Raw genomic sequence first — 22,078 nt, 5'->3', positions numbered from 1 at the left:
ATAACATGCAACTCTTTTTGGCACAACTGATGAATGCCCGCTCTTTAACGTGCAACATTTTTATAATTACAGACAGAACCAACTACTCCTCATCACCACCAGGAGGACTTGAAGTTCCAACAAGGTGATGGCTCCCGAGTCCCGCACAGTTACTTCTGACTGAGGTATGTGGAAAGTCGAACTGCACCTATCATCAACAATGTCCTATTTCTCTTGTCCATACTTCTGTATGTGCAGAATAGTCCCTGAAACACTAGCGGTATGGTATGTGCTACTATCAAATCAAAAAGAAATGTAAATGTAAATGTATAGGCATTTATATAGCGCACTACTTACCCGTAGGGTCCCAAGGCGCTTCGACCGCTGCGAAACCCTTCCTGGCTTCCCTGAGAGATGGTCCCTTAATGGGTATCTCCAGGGTGAGACCAGGCATCCCCGGCGGTCTGGTGGGGCCGGTAGTGAAGATGAGGCAAGCTAATGCCCAGAGTTGCCGAGTGTGATCGCTGATCAGAGTGGGCACCGAGGCGAGAGAATTATCGAGTCCGCTGACCCTGGTCCAGAAACCTGCCGCGCCGGGAATCGAACCCTGGTCCCGGGCCGTCCTCTGCTCTCGGGTCTGCTGCCTCTAACCAGTGAGCCACACTACTTCAAAAAGACAACTACTACCTTATTCTTGGTGGACATTGACATTTTGTTGTTGGAAATTGTAAAAGAACTAACATTAACAAGACTGGAATAGAAAGCAAAGGCAACCCAGTGGACTGCACTGAGTGCCCCTAGAGCTATTGCTGGATCAGAGTTTTGTTTAACACCGTTTGCCGACTAGGCAAGCTTAGCTACCTACACAGACCGTCTCAGAAATAATAGTAAATAGTAGTAGCACAGAGAGTGATGGTAGAGAGGCAGGATAAGAATGTAGAAACAGTGTACAAGGAGATCAAAGGCTATTTTGTAAAAAATAGAGTTAGGGAAGTATAATTATATTAACAACAGAACTACTTACTGGGGCCAGCAGAAGAGCCTACTGTGGACCGCTCCTACTGCCCACTCTGTTCCGCCGGAGTCTGGGGTGGTGCTGTCCTCTTGCCCCTGGGAGGTGCTGATGATCATGAAATAAACACAAACATGGATGATTGTTTTTTGGAAATTTTTGATTTCTTTGACCACAATCGTAAATTATATCGGGGAAACAAATGAGCAAGAATTGCACTACATGTATTGACCTATCTGATCTGGTCAACTAAGAGGATACTAATACAGTATTGCTGGATTCGCAGACCGTCTACTTTGAAAGTTATGCAAATCACTAACTAAACCAACAACAAAAATGTTCTACTACGACTGCCAGCACTCAGCAGCACGCGACGTGACAGACACAGTCCGTCATCATGATTGCAGAGCACTAAAAAATGTCCTACTACTACTACTAATAACGAGTCATAATATACTCATCCTGAACCTATCAATCCATCACTATCTCTTCTTTTTAGTGGCAGCAGGAGTACAAAGGAAGGACTAGACTTGAGTCTCTAGTCTCTCTAGCATTACGCAGTTCTGTAAAGTACTACACTCATACATATTCAGGCCAAATGAGCACAAAGTTGCAAACAAGTAAGCATAGTAGCAACGCCACTGAGCAGGCAAGCACTTGCAATCACAGAAGCTATTTAAACGTTAATTTGCCTGCAATGTAATCGAATTGGCAGCATTCTTGCTCTCCGGGAAAAACATATATTAGCAATATAACACAGAGCAGAAGAAAACAAAGTAGTTATTAAATAGCTACTCACCAAGGCCAGGGATCTCCACACCGAGCAGGTGGAGCAGGTCCTGCTCGCGGTCAAGGATGTCCGACCACCGGTGCATCCCTTGCTGGTAGGTGCGCCGGGCACCTGACTCCCTCCGCACGGCCCGGCACACCTTTTCCCACAGCTGGCGACGCTCCTTAGAGGCCATACCCTGCCACGATCCTGCCCCCCTGCTGCCACGGTCTTGGGGAGGTGGTGCTGCACATAAAAGATCACTGCGGCCACCTCCACCGCGCTGAATGTCTCCCTGGCCATCACTTCCTCCCCTCGTAACCTCCAGCACGGGAGCCGGGTACGGGGCCCTTCTCCTTCTCGGCTCCTTTTGCCATGGTCCTGTACAGCAGAAAGAAAAAAAAAAGGAAAGAATAGGGAAAAAGTAAAGAAAAAAAAAAGTTTTAAAAAGTAGCTTTAAAAGTAACGAAAAGTTGAAAAAAACACAAAATATAGATCTAGAAAAAAAGAGGGATAGATATAGAGTAGAAAAGATCACAAAAAAGTCCAAAGAAACAAAGGATTGCACAGATGAAAGGAGGATTAGAAAGCATGCACAGAACCATAGCAATGAATGAAAAACAAGATGGCCGCGCCCATTGAGGACCGCGTGGGTAAGTTTGCGCGATTTTCCCCCGCAAGTACGCAAAAACACGAGCAAACTCGTAGTAGCGCGCCGCACACAACGCAACATTGCCAATAGTGCCCGGAAACAGAAATACGTGCACAAGATGGCCGCGCCCATTTACAACCGCATGGGCAACCTCGCGGTCGGTGCGCTGCAAGCGGTCCGCGAACAAGCAAAAAAACGTGTGAACACGCAAAAAAAAAAGAAATCCGCAAATTCGCATGACTTTGCGAATTCTGCGGATCGCAAATTCGCTTTTGTGTGATTTTGCGGACCTCGAACTCGCAAATTTCGCCCATACTTAGTTCTCCTCAACAGGAGCAAGTCTGTTCTGGTTCCATCACAAGACTTGGAGTACATCAGGCCAATTTCTGGACGGATGTGGGAAAAAAAACATTTGCGTTTCACTCAATCCAGAGTAAGTAAGTAAATAAGTAATTCTTTATTGCTCAGTTAATTAAAAGCATTGCAGTCAGCTATGTGTAATACATATAAATAAACTTAAAATACAGATTTATGTGAATACATTTGTTAAAATTTTGTTCAAAAAACAGAGCGAAATTTCATAAGGCTAAAAAGTCTGTTCTGAAAAAAACGTTAGGCATCTTTTAGCGAATTAAGAGAAAAGTAGGTCATTATGTGGTCCAAAGTGTCTATTTTAGGATCTTTACGAATGCAGCTTCTTAGGGGCGGTTCATCAATACCGTCAAGTGGATAGAGCAGACAAAAAGCTGGGCCTTCAAGGGTGTCTTATGGCTGGTTGCGGGCAAGTCTGCAATTTTGTAGCATTGTAACCAGTCCACTGTATCGGAGGTGTACCGCCATACATACAAGAGGAGGAGTTTTTTTTTCTTTCCTAAATTCAATCCAGAGATCAGAGCTCATCCGGGCAGGTGGATAAATTCTCTGGCATTGGTGCAGGGTCACCCCTTTGCACTCCTGGACTCCCTGAGTGTTGCCACGGATGCCAGCAAATGCGGATGGGAAGCTGATCCGGGGAGAATTGTCTACTCAAGGTCTGTGGCCCTTCAGTGTGAGGGTTCTTTCTACAAACTGGAAGGAACTGAAGGCAGTGCTGGAGGCATTGGTGTTTTTCCTTCCTCAGTTGCGGCGTTCATCCGCAGTGGTTAGGATGGACAACTCAATTGCAAAAGCATACATCAACCGCCAGTTTGGAAAAAAGAGTCAGCCCCTGAATCCGTTGGCTCTCCAGATAATGGCTTGGTCGGAGAACAATCTCTTGTCAATCAGGGCGGTTCACATTCAGGGGAGTCTCAACACTCAGGCAGAGAGATTGAGTCAGGATTTTTCCTGTTCCCAGGAGTTTGTCCGCAATCCCCTGTGTTTCGGGATCTGGGCAGCAGATGGAGCGTTCATGACATAGAGCCTGATTCACAGAACTAACTTAAGACAAAATCCTTAACTTACTACTTTTGGTATTCACAGAAGTTAGGATTTTGTCTTAAGACTGACTTAAGACAGACTTAAGTTAGGATTTTGTCTTAAATCGGTCTTAAGTCTGTCTTAAGTCAAACTTAAGACAAATTCCTAACTTCTGTGAATACCAAAAGTAGTAAGTTTAGGATTTTGCCTTAAGTTAGTTCTGTGAATCGGCCCCATAGATTTGTTTGCCGACTTTTCCAATTCTCAGATTCCTCAGTTTTTTCTCGAACTCAGGAGATTCATTCTCTAGGGGTAGATGCCCTTCTCCAGCCCTAGTCCAAGGTTCTCCTGTATGCCTCTCCTCCTTTCCCCCTCATCCGGAAGGTCCTTCTCAGATCCAGAAAGAGAAGGTAGGTGTAATTTCACTTGTCCCTTGTTGGCCAAGGAGGCTGCGGTTCCCCCTTCGTTGATCCCTGGCGATCTCCAACGAATGGATTCTTCCTCTAGTCCCCATTTCAATCATTCGTCCAGCCCGGACACTTCCATCTCTGGGCCGTCTTCGGCTGTCGGCTTGGAGGTTGAAAGGAGGGGACTGTTGAAGAAAGGCCTGTCCTTGTCTATTCCGTGGTCTCTGAAGGCCTCCAGGAGAGAATCAACCAATAATATGTACAGCCATCATTGGGCCTCTTGGTGCCAGGCCAAGGCTTTCTCTTCCCTGGAGTGTTCCCCTGACACTATTTAATATTTTCTTCAGGAGGGTTTTGACAAACATTTTTCTGTTTCTTCTTTAAGGCCACAGTGGTCGGCTATCAGGGCTTTTAGATCTCCCTGGGGTGACCTGGAGGATCTTGATGCCTTGGTTAGTAGGCTCTTTCGAGGATTCTTCCTCCTTTGACTAAACGTCAGTTTGTTTTTTCATTCTTGGGACTTACATTCCTTCAAGGTCCACCTTTTGAGCCACTAGAGGAAGCATCAGAGAGATTTTTGTTATTAGACGGGGACCCGGAGGGTCGGCCGAGTACAGGGGGAGAGGCCTCCGGTGAGGACCGTCTCCAGCGATCGTACAGACAAGTAACTTCCCCCCCACAAATGGACACCACACAAGGATGCGATCTACACACTTTATATAGGATTCTTGAGGCAAGGTTATCAACGATACAGTGGGGGGCAGGACACGAGGATCCTCCCAATTCTAGTCTCTGTAGGGTAAGGGGTAGCGGGACAGTCTTGGTACCGGTCCGGTACAAGGGCGGCCAGACGGAGCTCACAATCCTCGAGCTCGGAGGTCTGAAAGGTCGGGCCGCGGCAACGCCAGCAGGCTAGGATGAAAAGTCTCGGCAAGGAGGGCCGCGGCAGCGCCAACAGGCTAGGACGATGGTTCTCGGCACGGAGGGCCGCGGCAGCGCCAGCAGGCTACGATGATGACATCTTTGCAGAGGGGCCGCGGCAGCCCCAGCAGGCAAGAGCGATGGTTCACAAGGATGGGCCGCGGCAGCGCCAGCAGGTCCAGACGAAGTTGCACGTTGCAGAGGGCCGCGGCAGCGCCAGCAGGCTTCGAAGGTGGTTCACAAGGCAAGGCTGCGGCAGCGCCAGCAGTCCGTCAGGGATGAGTTCTTCAAGGTGTCTCTCGACTCCAGGATACAACTGCCTTCCTGCTCTGGAGCTGCCCCAGTTATAGGTCTGGCCTCCTTTGATGTCCGGACCCTCGCGCTTGGAGGTCGGGAGGTCCGGGATGAGGGAGTCCAGACACCCAGCAGGGGGGTGGAGCCAGCGCCCGGGGAGACCGGGGGCGATCGGTACCTGGTGGGGGAGAGCCATCGACACTCCTCTCTCCCATTGACCTGCCAAGTGGTCTCTTCACCTCCTGGGTGGATGGTGGTGCCTCGATGTCGGGGCCTGGCCAGGCCCAGGGTTGGGGTCGAGCTGAGGCCACGCGGCCTCGTGGTGCAGTGTCCAAGATGGCGGCTGGGCCGGGGCAAGGGTGCTGACGGGGGCCCGGGACAGCCGATGCTGGGATGTTCGGGAGCAGGCGTCCCGTTGGGGACGGGTTGCGGGTTGCTTCGGTGGGTTGCCGGGGTGGTTCTTCGGGGGACACCAGGAGAGCCGGTGTTCGGGCCTTATCATGCGGGGAGGGAGCGGCCCTTTCACGAGGCCTGTCCAACATGCGTCTCCCCCAGCTGAAGGCAGGGAGAGTCACCCATCCTCTTGGGTACTCTCCTCGCCGAGGCGGAAAAAGCGTGACAGGCCGTCCGCGTTGGCGTGGTCCTGGCCAGGACGATGCTCCACAGTGAAGTCCATCCCCTGCAAGGAGATGGACCATCGCAACAGTTTTGGGTTCTCCCCCCTCATCTGCATCAGCCATTGCAGGGGTCGGTGGTCTGTTCGTACCCTGAAATGGGTACCGAAGAGGTAGGGCCGGAGTTTCTTGAGGGCCCATACTACTGCGAAGGCCTCCCGCTCGATGGTGCTTCAGCGCTGTTCTCGAGCCAGTAGGCGTCGGCTGATGAAGGCCACTGGCTGATCGACTCCCTCGGCGTTGAGTTGAGAGAGGACTGCCCCAACGCCATGATCTGAGGCGTCCGTCTGGACTATGAATTCCCTGCTGTAGTCGGGGGCCTGGAGCACGGGGGCGGTTCACATGGCGGCCTTCAACCTCTCGAAGGCCGTTTGACAGTCCGAAGTCCAGTTGACGGTTTTGGGGTTTTTCTTGGATGTTAGTTCTGTGAGGGGCCCCACAATGCTGCCATAGTCCTTTACAAACCGCTGGTAGTATCTGGTGAGCCCTAGGAAGGCCCTGACCTCGGTTTGGGTGACAGGTGGTTGCCAGGACTGGATGGCAGCGATCTTGAGCTGAAGGGGGGCCACCAGACCGCTCCCCACTTGGTGTCCGAGGTAGGTCACGGACCCCTGGCCAATCTGACATTTGCTGGCCTTGATCGTGAGGCCGGCCTGCTGGAGGGCGTGCAGGACTTCTCGGAGGTGGTGAAGGTGGTCTGCCCAGTGGCGACTGTACACAGAGATATCGTCCAGGTAGGCGGCGCTGAATTCTTCGAGGCCCGCCAGTACCTGGTTCAAGAGTCGTTGGAAGGTAGCTGGAGCGTTTTTCATGCCGAATGGCATCACTTTGAAGTGGTAGTGACCATCCGGGGTAGAGAAGGCGGATCGTTCTTGGGCCCTGGGGGTGAGGCCGATTTGCCAGTAGCCCGCTGTTAGATCGAAGATGCTCAGGTAGCGGGCAGCCCCCATGCGGTCAACCAGCTCATCCGCCCGGGGGATGGGGTGAGCGTCGGTTCTGGTAACAGCGTTCAGGCCCCGATAGTCTACGCAGAACCGGAGCTCGGGGGCAACGCCCGGGGCGGCAGCCTTGGGGACCAGTACGACTGGGCTGGCCCAGGGGCTGTCGGATGGCTCGATCACTCCTAGGGCCAGCATCTTGGTGACTTCGTTCTGGATGCAGGTGCGCACCCGATCTGGCACTCGGTACGCCCTGTGTCGAATAGGTGGACTATCCCCAGTGTCCACGTCGTGAAGGCACCAGGGGGTGACCCCGGGGGTGAGGGAGAACAGGTTCGCAAATTGTAGCAGGAGAGCCCAACAGTCTTGGCGTTGTTCTGGGGACAAGGCATCGGAGAGTCTGACCCCTTCCACTGAGCCATCTTTTTCGCGGGTCCTCAGTAGGTCAGGGAGGGGCTCGGAGTCTTCTTCCGTCCCACTATCTGTTGCCATCAGTAGGCTGAGCTCCGAACGTACGAAGTGGGGTTTGAGTCTGTTGGCGTGGAGGACTCGCAGGGGGTTCCGGGAGGACTCCATGTCTATTAGGTAGGTGACAGGGCCCTTGCGCTCTATCACTTTGAAGGGTCCTGTCCATTTGTCCTGCAGGGCACAGGGTTCGACTGGAGACATCACCCAGACTTGCTGGCCTGGTTCGAACTCGATGGAGGAGGCATGCTGATCGTACCATTTCTTCATGTCCTCCTGACTGGCCTCAAGGTTGGCTTTGGCGAGTTCCCTGAATCGCCGGGTCTGGTTGCGGAGGGTCAGGAGATGCTTATAGACGTCTGGAGGGGTCTTCTGGGGGGCCATCTCCCATCCTTCCTTGACCAGGCTGAGGGGGCCCCGGACGGGGTGTCCGTACAGGAGCTCAAAGGGACTGAAGCCGAGGGATTTCTGGGGGACTTCTTGATAGGCGAAGAGGAGGCACAGGAGCAGCACGTCCCATTGGCGACGTAGGGGTTCTTCCAGGCCCATGATCATTCCCTTGAGAGTGCGGTTAAACCGCTCGACCAATCCATTTCCTTGCGGGTGATAAGGGGTCGTGAACCGGTAGGTGACCCCGCACTGTTGCCAGAGAGACCTCATGTACTTTGAGATAAAGTTCGTGCCTCTGTCGCTGACGACTTCCCGGGGAAAGCCCACTCGAGAGAAGATCCCCATCAGGGCTCGGCCTACCACGGGTGCTGTCACGGTCCGAAGAGGAATGGCCTCGGGATAGCGGGTGGCGTGGTCCACCAGGACTAGGATGAACCGGTGCCCCTGGGCCGTTCGGGGGTCTAGGGGCCCCACAATGTCTATTCCTACCCGTTCGAACGGGGTGGTGACGACGGGAAAGGGTTGCAAGGGTGCTTTGATCTTTCGGCCGCTCTTCCCGCTGGCCTGGCAGGTGGGGCAGGCCCGGCAGTGGTTGGAGACATCATTACGCATTTTGGGCCAGTAGAAGTGAGTCACCAGGCGGTTGTATGTTTTGTCTTGCCCCAGGTGCCCAGCAAGGGGGACATCGTGTGCCAAGTTCAAAAGGAAGTCTCTGAAGCGGAGGGGCACCACCAGCACCCGACTGGCCCCCAGCTCAGCAATTCTTTGCTCACTGTAGAGCAGGTCATTGTCCCAATAAATCCAGTGGGCCCCTGCTGTGTCTCCTGCGCTCTGGGCGAGGGCTTGCTGCCGGAGTCCCTCGAGGGAGGGACAGGTCCTCTGCTCTTGTCGGAACTGCTCCTGGGTGGGACCACCCTCTTGCCGCCACTGGGCCAGTTCGGAAAGGTCCTGGAGTTGAACGGGCCCTTCTTAGTTGGGCTCTGGGGGATTGGCGCTTAGGGCGGCTCCCTCCGGGACGATCGGGGGAGGAGGTTCTGGCCATTCTGGTTCTTCGGGACTGGAGATGGCGCGGGCGGCCATGGACCGGGTCGTTATGCAGGCCCATTCAGGGAGGCCCAACATCCCCAGGTGTTCTCTTCTTTCGACGGCTGCCCAGTGGGAACTTTCGAGGTCGTTCCCCAGGAGGCAGTCCACTGGGGCATCATCGCGGACAGTCACCTTCAGCATTCCGGACACTCCTCCCCACTCGAAGGGGACGCAGGCCATCCGACACAGGCTTTCTGAGTTGTCGGCTGACACAATAAGGTCAAAGAGTTGCTCATAAGTGGTCACCTTGCTGCCCTTGATCCACCCCTCGAATGCTCTGCTGAAAAAGTTCACGTACTCCACCCAAGTTGTACCCGGGATCCGTTTGCAGTCGCGGAACCGCTGGCGGTACATCTCGGGCGTGAGTCCGTATCGAGTGGGGAGGGCGGCTTTCATGTGGTCGTAGGAGGTCATCTGATGGTCCGGGAGTTGCAGCAGGGCGTCTCGCCCTTCGTCGACGAACCTCCCCCATAACCCGGCTCCCCAGTCGCTCCGGGGAATCCGGTGGGAGGTCATGGCTACCTCGTAGGCTTTGAACCATTGCTGGATATCGTCGTTCCGGTAATATTCTCTGACGACATCCTTGGGGATGTGGACTTTAGGGTCTGTAGTGGCAGGAGTGTTTGGGCGCTCGGGCACCCCGAGATCTTTATTCTGTTTCCGAAGCTCTATTTCTTTTAGGTTGCGCTCATGTTCGTAGGCTAGCTTTTTCTCTTCTAACTCTCTCTGTCTTTGTTTTTCTTCCCGCTCCTCTCGGAGCCGCAAGTGTTCCAATGTTATTTTTTGTTCCGCCAACTTCAGTTCTCCATCCAACCGAAGTCGAGCCAGCTCCAATTCATGGAGCCTGCTTTTTTCCCGTTCCCGGATCTCCTCTGGGGAGAGACCCGATCTTCTTTCTTCCGTCGGAGTGGTGTTCGTTTCCGGTGCCTCGAGGCTTTGGTTTTGGGGTACGGCCGTACCCATCTCTGCCCAAGATTCCAGGGCCTTTTTGAAGTCTTCTTTCGTGCTCAGTCCTGTGGTAGCAATACCTAGTTCTATGCAGAACTGCTTTAGTTCTCTGTGGTTATACTCTTCTAGTTTCTCCATCTGGAATTTTTCTGTGGTTCCACTCTCTTTTGTTGTCATTGTGGTTGTGTCGTGGGGTGAGTTACTCTCTGTACGATTACGCGTTGATTCGGATCGCGCCGCTGGCCACCAATGTTAGACGGGGACCCGGAGGCTCGGCTGAGTACAGGGGGAGAGGCCTCCGGTGAGGACCGTCTCCAGCGATCGTACAGACAAGTAACTTCCCCCCCACAAATGGACACCACGCAAGGATGCGATCTGCACACTTTATATAGGATTCTTGAGGCAAGGTTATCAACGATACAGTGGGGGGCAGGACACGAGGATCCTCCCAATTCTAGACTCTGTAGGGTAAGGGGTAGCGGGACAGTCTTGGTACCGGTCCGGTACAAGGGCGGCCAGACGGAGCTCACAATCCTCGAGCTCGGAGGTCTGAAAGGTCGGGCCGCGGCAACGCCAGCAGGCTAGGATGAAAAGTCTCGGCAAGGAGGGCCGCGGCAGCACCAGCAGGCTAGGACGATGGTTCTCGGTACGGAGGGCCGCGGCAGCGCCAGCAGGCTACGATGATGACTTCTTTGCGGAGGGGCCGCGGCAGCGCCAGCAGGCAAGAGCGATGGTTCACAAGGATGGGCCGCGGCAGCGCCAGCAGGTCCAGACGAAGATGCACGTTGCAGAGGGCCGCGGCAGCGCCAGCAGGCTTCGAAGGTGGTTCACAAGGCAAGGCTGCGGCAGCGCCAGCAGTCCGTCAGGGATGAGCTCTTCAAGGTGTCTCTCGACTCCAGGATACAACTGCCTTCCTGCTCTGGAGATGCCCCAGTTATAGGTCTGGCCTCCTTTGATGTCCGGACCCTCGCGCTTGGAGGTCGGGAGGTCCAGGATGAGGGAGTCCAGACACCCAGCAGGGGGGTGGAGCCAGCGCCCGGGGAGACCGGGGGCGATCGGCACCTGGCGGGGGAGAGCCATCGACACTCCTCTCTCCCATTGACCTGCCAAGTGGTCTCTTCACCTCCTGGGTGGATGGTGGTGCCTCGATGTCGGGGCCTGGCCAGGCCCAGGGTTGGGGTCGAGCTGAGGCCACGCGGCCTCGTGGTGCAGTGTCCAAGATGGCGGCTGGGCCGGGGCAAGGGTGCTGACGGAGGCCCGGGACAGCCGATGCTGGGATGTTCGGGAGCAGGCGTCCCGTTGGGGACGGGTTGCGGGTTGCTTCGGTGGGTTGCCATGGTGGTTCTTCGGGGGACACCGGGAGAGCCGGTGTTCGGGCCTTATCATGCGGGGAGGGAGCGGCCCTTTCACGAGGCCTGTCCAACATTTGTTATTTAAGGTTTTCTTCTTGGTGGCTATAACCTCAGGCCAGGAGACTGGGGGAGTCGGGTTCTCTTTGGTGCCGCTATCCTTACTTGAAAATGTTTGTGGATAGAGTTGTTTTGTCTTTGAGTCTTGATTTTCTCCCCAAGATTAACTCTCCTTTTCACTGTAATCAGGACATTGACCTTCTTTCTCTGGGGGACCCTCCTGTGGCTTCTTTGGATGCAGTAAGGGATCTTACTGTGTATTTGAAGAAAAGTCTCTTTTTTTCGGAAGTCAGATTCCTTGTTTGTTATCTTTGGTCATGCTAATGGAGGAGGTAAGCCTTCCACATCACCCCTTGCTCTGTGGATCAGGACAGCCATTTCTTTGGCTTACAAACTTTCTGGTGCTGAATTTCCTATGAAAGTTCAGGCTCCTCCTGGGCTGAATGGGCTGGGGTTTCAGTAACTTACATTTGTGCCGCAGTGACGTAGGCTTCTCCGTCCACTTTTACGTCTCACTATAGACTTAAGTTGCTCTGGGTCGGAGTCTCTTTTTGCTTCTGGGATACTTTCTAAGGCGGCTTCCCAGATTCCATTGTAGAAAGGGCAGTCCCTTGGTTTGTCTAGGGAGGTCTATGTCTTTCAGGACTGGCCTTTGGGCATGTGGTGGGGTGTATTTTGTTTCAATACAAGTAAGGTACTCTTACATGTCTGTGTGTTCTGTTTTTTGTATCTGTCTTGTTTGATTAGAAGGTCTTTGCTTGGATATATCCTCCTCTAGTAAGGGCTGCGACGAGGAACAGGATGAGGATGGTAAAGCTCGGATTAATCTTCATTCCTCTGATTCTCTCTTCCTTGTCCCAGTACTTACTGCTCTCCCTCCCTCCCTCCCTCCCTCCCTCCCTCCCTCTCTCTCTCCCTCCCTACCTCTCTCCCTCCCTCCCTCTCTCCCTCCCTCTTTCACTCCCTCCCTCTCTCCCTCCCTCCCTCTTTCACTCCCCCCTCCCTCCCTCTCTCCTTCTTTCACTCCCTCCCTCCCTCTCTCCCTCCCTCCCTCCCTCTATTCCTCCCTCCCTCCTACCCTCCCTCTCTCCCTCCTTCCCTCCCTCTCTCCATTCCTATCTCTCTCCCACCTTCTCTCCCTCCCTCAACTCTCTCCCTCCCTCCCTCTCTCCTACCCTCCCTCCCTCCCTCCCTCTCTCCTACCCTCCCTCCCTCTCCTACCCTCCCTCTCTCCCTCCCTCCCTCCCTCCCTTTTACTCCCTCCCTCTCTCCCTCTTACCCTCCCTCTCTCCCTCCTCCCTTGCTCCCTCCCTTTCTCTCTCCCTCCCTCCCTCCCTCTTTTTCTCCCTCCCTCTCTCCCTCTTACCCTCCCTCTCTCCCTCCCTCCTCCCTTGCTCCCTCCCTTTCTCTCTCTCCCTCCCTCCCTCCCTCTCTCCTACTCTCCCTCCCTCTCTCTCTCCCTCCCTCTGTCCCGTCCTCCCTCCCTCTCTCTCTCCCTCCTAGCATCACTCTGTACTGAAATACCTTGCACGTTTTATCAAAGGTTGCTGGGGTCTCTGCCGAGCTTCTGAACTCACCAGTGTTTCTCCAGGACATGTCTGAGCGTCTCCAGCATTCACCACAGGGGACGCTGTGGCATGTTTTGGGGCATCTTTGGGACTGGATGGACTGACGAATCCAAAAGAATAAACAACCGAACACTCTGCTAAGCCCCAAGTTTCAAACATGCCTAAATGTTCTAGGGCAGAATAATGAATTAGGGCCAGATGTAGGTGGCCAAATACTGAGCAGTAACGCAGAAATTCGCAGAATTTCTGCGTTACCGACCGGTATTTGGCTGAGAGCAATGTAGGTGAGTTTCAACCTACTTGCAAATTAAGTAATCGCAAAATTGCAATTCCTTATTTTGCTCTTACTTTTAAGGAATCGAAAATAGCAATTCCTTAAATGCAATGTAAGTAGCACAAAAAAAGTGCTCTTCAGCCTTAAGGAATCTCTAATTACCACCAACTTCAAGTTGGTGGTAAGTAGCGATTACCTTTAAAAAAATCACTTTTCTGCTTTTTTCAAAGTGCCATGTGGCACACATCCATGCCCTTAGGGCATGGATGTGCACCACATGTGCACACATGCACATTTCAGGGGTGCAACAGGGTGTCCTTTTGACACACTGGCACCCTTGAAATAGCTCCTGCTATTTGCGATTCTGTAATACCGAATCGCAAATAGTGAATGTCTTCCCATTCATTCCTATGGGCCTCCTAGCCCATAGGAATGAATGGCTAGGTATTCCTTATTAACGAATCTCAATTAGCGATTCGTTATTAAGGAATATGCTGGCAGATGCATCAAGGTAGCCTTTTGCTATTCATAATTAGCGATTTTTAAGGAATCGCTATTTAGGATTTGCAAAAGCCTATGCATGTAGGAATCGCTATTAAAATAGCGATTCCTAAACATTACTTAATTGCTACTTGCAAATTGCTAGTCGCAATTAAGGAATGCTGTCCCATTCATTCCTATGGGCTTACAGGCCCATAGGAATGAATTGGAGATTGCATGAGCAATTTGCGAATACATGACACCCTGTTGCACCCCTGAAATTGATCTGTGCACATATGTTGCACACACACATGCCCTAAGAGCATGTGTGTGCGCAACATGAAACTTTGTCTTTCTGCGACCACTAACACATATCTGGAGGCAGCGCTGCATGCTGCATCCCCCTCATATCTGCACTAGGCACTGTGTGCAGCTGTGGTAATGTCGTACCAAGCCTAAGAGTGCTCCATTCGCTCCCAGTGGAAGCCCTGCTTGGTCTCTACGGGGTCCAGCTCTTCTGTCTAGTAAAGAGACTCCCACATCCCTCCCCACCCCCCCAGGAGGAGATAAAAGCCTTCTTAAAAGCGATAAATTAGAAGCAGCCATTCACCCCGGCAGTGGTGCCCAGATGCGGATCTGACAGGAGCATTCTAGAGGCATTCATTATTTCACTAAGGCCCACTGCTCCTCAGTGCTACAATTTCACAATAATAGGTGCCCGGGCCCTCATCAGGGGGCCACTGCAGCTTGCACCACCCATTGCCCCCGCCAGCGCTGCCAATAACAGTGCCGATTTAAAAAAGGGGGTGGTGATGAAAAGAGTGTCTGAATTAAGCAGACCACTCTTACCCAGTCCAAAGATCAGGGCTTGATCCATCACCGTTATTTATCTCACTGCCCCATCCCAGCTCAGAACCTGGCTATATGCAAATCAGTCTGTCCCTGGCCCAGTGCATCATGGGAACAGGGCAGACTAAACTACCAAGCCAATTCTTCACCAGAAAGGAGACAAGCTACCGGGGACCGGTTTCTGGCATTTCAGCCGTCTTCGGCCCGGCTTGCTTGAATCCTGATGGTGCAGTGAGAAAGGGACTCATGTCTGAGTATACCCTGCCACACCTATAGTGGCCAAAAACGATTCAGAAAAGGGGGTGGTGATGGACAGAGTGTCTGAGTTAAACAGACCACTCTTACCCAGTCCAAAGATCAGGGCTTGATCCATCACCGTTATTTATCTCACTGCCCCATCCCAGCTCAGAACCTGGCTATATGCAAATCAGTCTGTCCCTGGCCCAGTGCATCATGGGAACAGGGCAGACTAAACTACCAAGCCAATTCTTCACCAGAAAGGAGACAAGCTACCGGGGACCGGTTTCTGGCATTTCAGCCGTCTTCGGCCCGGCTTGCTTGAATCCTGATGGTGCAGTGAGAAAGGGACTCATGTCTGAGTATACCCTGCCACACCTATAGTGGCCAAAAACGATTCAGAAAAGGGGGTGGTGATGGACAGAGTGTCTGAGTTAAACAGACCACTCTTACCCCGTCCAAAGATCAGGGCTTGATCCATCACCGTTATTTATCTCACTGCCCCATCCCAGCTCAGAACCTGGCTATATGCAAATCAGTCTGTCCCTGGCCCAGTGCATCATGGGAACAGGGCAGACTAAACTACCAAGCCAATTCTTCACCAGAAAGGAGACAAGCTACCGGGGACCGGTTTCTGGCATTTCAGCCGTCTTCGGCCCGGCTTGCTTGAATCCTGATGGTGCAGTGAGAAAGGGACTCATGTCTGAGTATACCCTGCCACACCTATAGTGGCCAAAAACGATTCAGAAAAGGGGGTGGTGATGGACAGAGTGTCTGAGTTAAACAGACCACTCTTACCCAGTCCAAAGATCAGGGCTTGATCCATCACCGTTATTTATCTCACTGCCCCATCCCAGCTCAGAACCTGGCTATATGCAAATCTGTCTGTCCCTGGCCCAGTGCATCATGGGAACAGGGCAGACTAAACTACCAAGCCAATTCTTCACCGGAAAGGAGACAAGCTACCGGGGACCGGTTTCTGGCATTTCAGCCGTCTTCGGCCCGGCTTGCTTGAATCCTGATGGTGCAGTGAGAAAGGGACTCATGTCTGAGTATACCCTGCCACACCTATAGTGGTCAAAAACGATTTACAAAAAGGGGGTGGTGATGAACAGAGTGTCTGAGTTAAACAGACCACTCTTACCCAGTCCAAAGATCAGGGCTTGATCCATCACCGTTATTTATCTCACTGCCCCATCCCAGCTCAGAACCTGGCTATATGCAAATCAGTCTGTCCCTGGCCCAGTGCATCATGGGAACAGGGCAGACTAAACTACCAAGCCAATTCTTCACCAGAAAGGAGACAAGCTACCGGGGACCGGTTTCTGGCATTTCAGCCGTCTTCGGCCCGGCTTGCTTGAATCCTGATGGAGCAGTGAGAAAGGGACTCATGTCTGAGTATACCCTGCCACACCTATAGTGGCCAAAAACGATTTAGAAAAGGGGGTGGTGATGAACAGAGTGTCTGAATTAAGCAGACCACTCTTACCCAGTCCAAAGATCAGGGCTTGATCCATCACCGTTATTTATCTCACTGCCCCATCCCAGCTCAGAACCTGGCTATATGCAAATCAGTCTGTCCCTGGCCCAGTGCATCATGGGAACAGGGCAGACTAAACTACCAAGCCAATTCTTCACCAGAAAGGAGACAAGCTACCGGGGACCGGTTTCTGGCATTTCAGCCGTCTTCGGCCCGGCTTGCTTGAATCCTGATGGAGCAGTGAGAAAGGGACTCATGTCTGAGTATACCCTGCCACACCTATAGTGGCCAAAAACGATTTAGAAAAGGGGGTGGTGATGAACAGAGTGTCTGAATTAAGCAGACCACTCTTACCCAGTCCAAAGATCAGGGCTTGATCCATCACCGTTATTTATCTCACTGCCCCATCCCAGCTCAGAACCTGGCTATATGCAAATCAGTCTGTCCCTGGCCCAGTGCATCACGGGAACAGGGCAGACTAAACTACCAAGCCAATTCTTCACAAGAAAGGAGACAAGCTACCGGGGACCGGTTTCTGGCATTTCAGCCGTCTTCGGCCCGGCTTGCTTGAATCCTGATGGAGCAGTGAGAAAGGGACTCATGTCTGAGTATACCCTGCCACACCTATAGTGGCCAAAAACGATTTAGAAAAGGGGGTGGTGATGAACAATTAGTAACCATCACACAGCTAGCAGTCTGATAATTCAGACTATTCCAGGCCCCCAAAGCTATAAGAAAGACTCGTGCCACAGGCATTAGTAATTTTTTTAAATGTATTTCGAATTAATAAACACGTTGTGGTACTGATCTCTAAATTAAGGAAGCCTGCCACATGGTGGCGCTGTTGTCTGAGTGCTGGTGGTGGCAATTGAGTGCCGGTGCTAAGCACAGGACACCACCGGCTCAAATTAAGCCCTGCTGCTCCTGCTTTGTAACCCTCGAGGAGGCCAGGCAGTGACCTGACCAGCTGCTCAGCAGATGTGAGCCTAACCTACCTCGGCTGGCCGCCCCGGTGCCGGTGGATCAGGAACCGGGGAACCCAGTAATACCGCAGGCGTCTCAGCGCGTCATACTGGGGTCGGCTGAAGGCTCGGAAGGTCAGCCCTACATGCTCCTGGGCATCACGGATCTGCACCTAGAGAGGAACAGGAGAAAGGAGACAGAAGGGGCAGCGGTGGCACAGATTACAAGCTGTGGCAAGAAAGCGTTGGCACTAGCCCTCTTCAACCATTGCAGGAGTCACCCCATGCATGCAGGTAACTGGACCATCCATTGCCCCAGAGGGAGACTGTGAAACACCTCTGCCTGGGCCCTGTGGCTGGGCTGTGCCCAAGGTCCAAGCCCTGCTCCACTGTGTGCAAGTTATACCTGCCCAGAGGTGGCAGGACTGAAGGTCATCAGCAGAGCTGCGGGCGGCCCCGGGGCTGGAATCTCAGGGAAACTGCAGTGTCGTGGGATAGACTCAGGCACAGAAGTGAGGGGCATTGGCAGAGCTGTGTGCGCCTCAATGCTGGAGAAAGCAAAGTGCACAGGAAGCAAAGAGCACAAAGTGTACGGCTGATGTGTACTGCAGAACTCTGCATTTGTGTGTAGCGTATGTGTGAGTTTGGACTTGAAAAAATGTGTGTGTGTGCCATGGGATATCAGGAGTGTGGAGCGAGGTGCATTGGCAGAGCTAGGTATGTCCCCTGATGTTGGAATGCAAAAACAACAATGTGATGGATGGAAGGCTTGAAGTAATCTCAGCCACTGGAAATCTCTCCGGGCCGTATCCCAATCCATCGTTTTTTGCCCACCATGTCACCTCAGTTCAGACCCGGCAAAATGCAGATCAGTCTTGACCCTGTGCCTCATGGGAAAAGCCCAGCCCAAACTGCCAAGCCATGTCTTCCCTGGACCAGAATCAAGCATCCTGGGACCGGTTTCACCCTTATTATGCGCTCGTCAGCGAGGTATAGCTTGGTTCCAGTGACGCAGTGAACCTAGGACCCTCTTCAGACATACATAACATACTTATGGTGTCAATGCAAGAACAACCAGGTGATGGATGCAATACTTCAATCAATCTCAGCCACAGGCAATCACGTGGGCCGCATACCAATCCATGCCACCCCAGCTTGGCCATACGCAAATCAGCCTTGACCCTGTGCCTCATGGGACTAGACCAGCCATGACTGAAATCATAAGCAAGGTGCTTTGGCAGAGCTGTGTGTGCCCCTGAGATCAGAAAGCAGAGATGAGAACAAGGTGCTTTGGCAGAGCTGTGTGTGCCCCTGATATCAGAAAGCAGAGATGAGAACAAGGTGCTTTGGCAGAGCTGTGTGTGCCCCTGAGATCAGAAAGCAGAGATGAGAACAAGGTGCAATGGCAGAGCTGTGTGTGCCCCTGGTATCAGAAAGCAGAGATGAGAACAAGGTGCTTTGGCAGAGCTGTGTGTGCCCCTGGGATCAGAAAGCAGAGATGAGAACAAGGTGCAATGGCAGAGCTGTGTGTGCCCCTGATATCAGAAAGCAGAGATGAGAACAAGGTGCTTTAGCAGAGCTGTGTGTGCCCCTGATATCAGAAAGCAGAGAGCTGAACAAGGTGCTTTGGCAGAGCTGTGTGTGCCCCTGAGATCAGAAAGCAGAGATGAGAACAAGGTGCTTTGGCAGAGCTGTGTGTGCCCCTGAGATCAGAAAGCAGAGATGAGAACAAGGTGCTTTGGCAGAGCTGTGTGTGCCCCTGAGATCAGTAAGCAGAGATGAGAACAAGGTGCAAAGGCAGAGCTGTGTGTGCCCCTGATATCAGAAAGCAGAGATGAGAACAAGGTGCTTTGGCAGAGCTGTGTGTGCCCCTGGTATCAGAAAGCAGAGATGAGAACAAGGTGCTTTGGCAGAGCTGTGTGTGCCCCTGGGATCAGAAAGCAGAGATGAGAACAAGGTGCAATGGCAGAGCTGTGTGTGCCCCTGACATCAGAAAGCAGAGATGAGAACAAGGTGCTTTAGCAGAGCTGTGTGTGCCCCTGATATCAGAAAGCAGAGAGCAGAACAAGGTGCTTTGGCAGAGCTGTGTGTGCCCCTGAGATCAGAAAGCAGAGATGAGAACAAGGTGCTTTGGCAGAGCTGTGTGTGCCCCTGAGATCAGAAAGCAGAGATGAGAACAAGGTGCTTTGGCAGAGCTGTGTGTGCCCCTGAGATCAGTAAGCAGAGATGAGAACAAGGTGCAAAGGCAGAGCTGTGTGTGCCCCTGATATCAGAAAGCAGAGATGAGAACAAGGTGCAATGGCAGAGCTGTGTGTGCCCCTGATATCAGAAAGCAGAGATGAGAACAAGGTGCTTTGGCAGAGCTGTGTGTGCCCCTGAGATCAGAAAGCAGAGATGAAAACAAGGTGCTTTGGCAGAGCTGTGTGTGCCCCTGATATCAGAAAGCAGAGATGAGAACAAGGTGCAATGGCAGAGCTGTGTGTGCCCCTGATATCAGAAAGCAGAGATGAGAACAAGGTGCTTTGGCAGAGCTGTGTGTGCCCCTGATATCAGAAAGCAGAGATGAGAACAAGGTGCTTTGGCAGAGCTGTGTGTGCCCCTGAGATCAGAAAGCAGAGATGAGAACAAGGTGCTTTGGCAGAGCTGTGTGTGCCCCTAAAATCAGAAAGCAGAGGTGAGAACAAGGTGCAATGGCAGAGCTGTGTGTGCCCCTGATATCAGAAAGCAGAGATGAGAACAAGGTGCTTTAGCAGAGCTGTGTGTGCCCCTGATATCAGAAAGCAGAGAGCAGAACAAGGTGCTTTGGCAGAGCTGTGTGTGCCCCTGAGATCAGAAAGCAGAGATGAGAACAAGGTGCTTTGGCAGAGCTGTGTGTGCCCCTGATATCAGAAAGCAGAGATGAGAACAAGGTGCAATGGCAGAGCTATGTGTTGCTCTCAGTACTGTAAGTGTTGGGGGAGGGGGGTGCAGATCCTGTGTGAGGTGCATTGGCAGAGCTGTGTGCGGGCTCAGGACTTTGCCCTCCTCACGCACTGAGTGTCACTCACCTGAGTCTCGGCTGTGAGGTGGCGCTTGTGTTTATCCAGGATGCACCTACAAAGAGAAGATGAAAAACAGAACTAGTGTTAGTCTCTGTGCCCCTGGGTGTGCCAACAGTAAGAACCACATCCTGGTAGTGGGCGGCCTTGGGGTCCTAACCTGCTTGTGCTGGGTATTTACAGGACTGCACTTTATTTACTTGATGAATGAAAATCCTGGCAGTTACATAAAGCGCCTAGAGTGGTCTGCGGGATGCTTCTTAACACTAGTGAAAGATTAAATAAAATAGGGAACCTGGTACCCCTCAGACAATCTGGGTATCACAAAGCCATATACTGATTTACATGGGTCATTTTCATATATATAATTATTTAGAATGGGGTGAAATGTTCCACCTCATGCCACTTACTTCCAGCACCCTACAATCATGTCTCGTTAATTCTCTCTTCCAGGCTCTTTTTCACACCTGCTTTCTCTCTGTTACTGTTTTCCTTTCTTTCTCTCCCTACTACTTTACTCCTTTTTGGCCATTTCTTTCTCTTTTTTTATACAAAGTCTGCTGATGGACACTAAGTACAAGTACCCAAAAATTACTGTTGCTGCCCGCCACCTGCACAAATTAAGCACTACAATTCACAAGTACATGACTTACACATTGATTAAAAAAGGGTTTATAATTACCTTTTACAAATTACAATTATATTAACATATGGATGCCAGGAACTGAACGTTTCGATCCTTATCTACACTACATATGGTGGATCTTCTTCAGGACAGACTATTAAGACAAAACCCATACCTCTGAATTGAGCAAATGATGCAAAATAACGTCGGTCACCGACCCTGGGACTCAAATGTCTTCTAATTATTTTAGAGACACTCCTCCAACTCTAGTGTTTGAATTTATCATGGGATTATAATGTCAGTAGTAGGTCATACCCCGACAGCACAAAGGGTAAAGCATACAATGGATCACATACTAAAGGCCCAAATTTGATTTAGCTTAAGGCGTACGCAGATTAGACAAGGAGGTGAGTCATTTGACATGTGCCTCTCTTCAAACAATGTTGATGCGCATTAATCTACAGCCCTCAATTTTAACCCCCCACATCCCGGTAGACCTAACGACTAACCGAAAGTAAAGGACTCATCTGTAAGAAGGTACAATAATGGCGTAAACCTCAGAGCACAGATACATCCGCTGAAAGATGTACACGGTTTGCGTAGAACATTCAACTCCTTACTCTCTTTACAACACCCATCACAGGCACCTACAAACAACACGGAAACAGAAAAATAAGGAAAAGTGTAGGAAAGTGCCCCTTTTTATATGGTTAGCCCCCACTTTTTGCCTGACATCTTATGCAACCTGACTTGGTATGCCCTGGGACCCTGCCAATCAGGATCCTAGGCAATGTGTTCTTTCCGAAGACTGTACCTTTGTACCCACAATTTTCACATCTCTGGCCACAGGTAAGCCCCTTGTAAATGGTACCATGGGTACCAAGGGCACTGTGACCAGAGAAGGCCTCTAAGGGCTGCAGCACCTGTTGAGCCACCATTAGAGGCCCTGTACCTTAACACACTCACACTGCCATTGCAGGCTGCGTGTCTTGGTGCAGAATAAAGTGAAGAGTCAACATGGCACACATCCCTGTGTGCCATGCCTGCAACCCGCAGCCAGAGGCCTAGGTAAGTCACCCCTCAAGCAGGGTGTACTAGCCCCTAGGTGAGGGCACAGTGGCATGAGCCCTGTGCCCCTAGAGTGTCTAAGTTCATTCTAAGACACTGTACGGCCGGTAAAGCCATAAAGAGTATATGGTCTGGGAGCTGGTCATTACAAACTC

At 51.9% G+C, this 22,078-nt stretch overlaps 1 protein-coding gene across 1 annotated transcript in view; it reads right to left on the bottom strand.

Annotated features, from left to right (window-relative positions):
• LOC147706721 (uncharacterized) overlaps positions 1–22,078 on the bottom strand; it is a 507,439-nt gene that overhangs the window by 151,412 nt on the left and 333,949 nt on the right. The window contains exons 9-10 of the mRNA XM_086925573.1: positions 20,240–20,285; positions 17,226–17,365 (exon numbers count right to left, since the gene is read on the bottom strand). Coding sequence (XP_086781699.1) covers positions 17,226–17,365; positions 20,240–20,285 — 186 coding nt within the window. The remainder of the gene's footprint in view (positions 1–17,225; positions 17,366–20,239; positions 20,286–22,078) is intronic.

This window comes from Lissotriton vulgaris, chromosome 6 (assembly GCF_964263255.1).
Source record: "Lissotriton vulgaris chromosome 6, aLisVul1.2, whole genome shotgun sequence".
In the NCBI taxonomy this organism is placed as follows: domain Eukaryota; kingdom Metazoa; phylum Chordata; class Amphibia; order Caudata; family Salamandridae; genus Lissotriton; species Lissotriton vulgaris.
The sequence above is the reverse complement of the archived record's forward strand: the minus strand, read 5'-3'. Positions and strand labels throughout refer to the sequence as shown.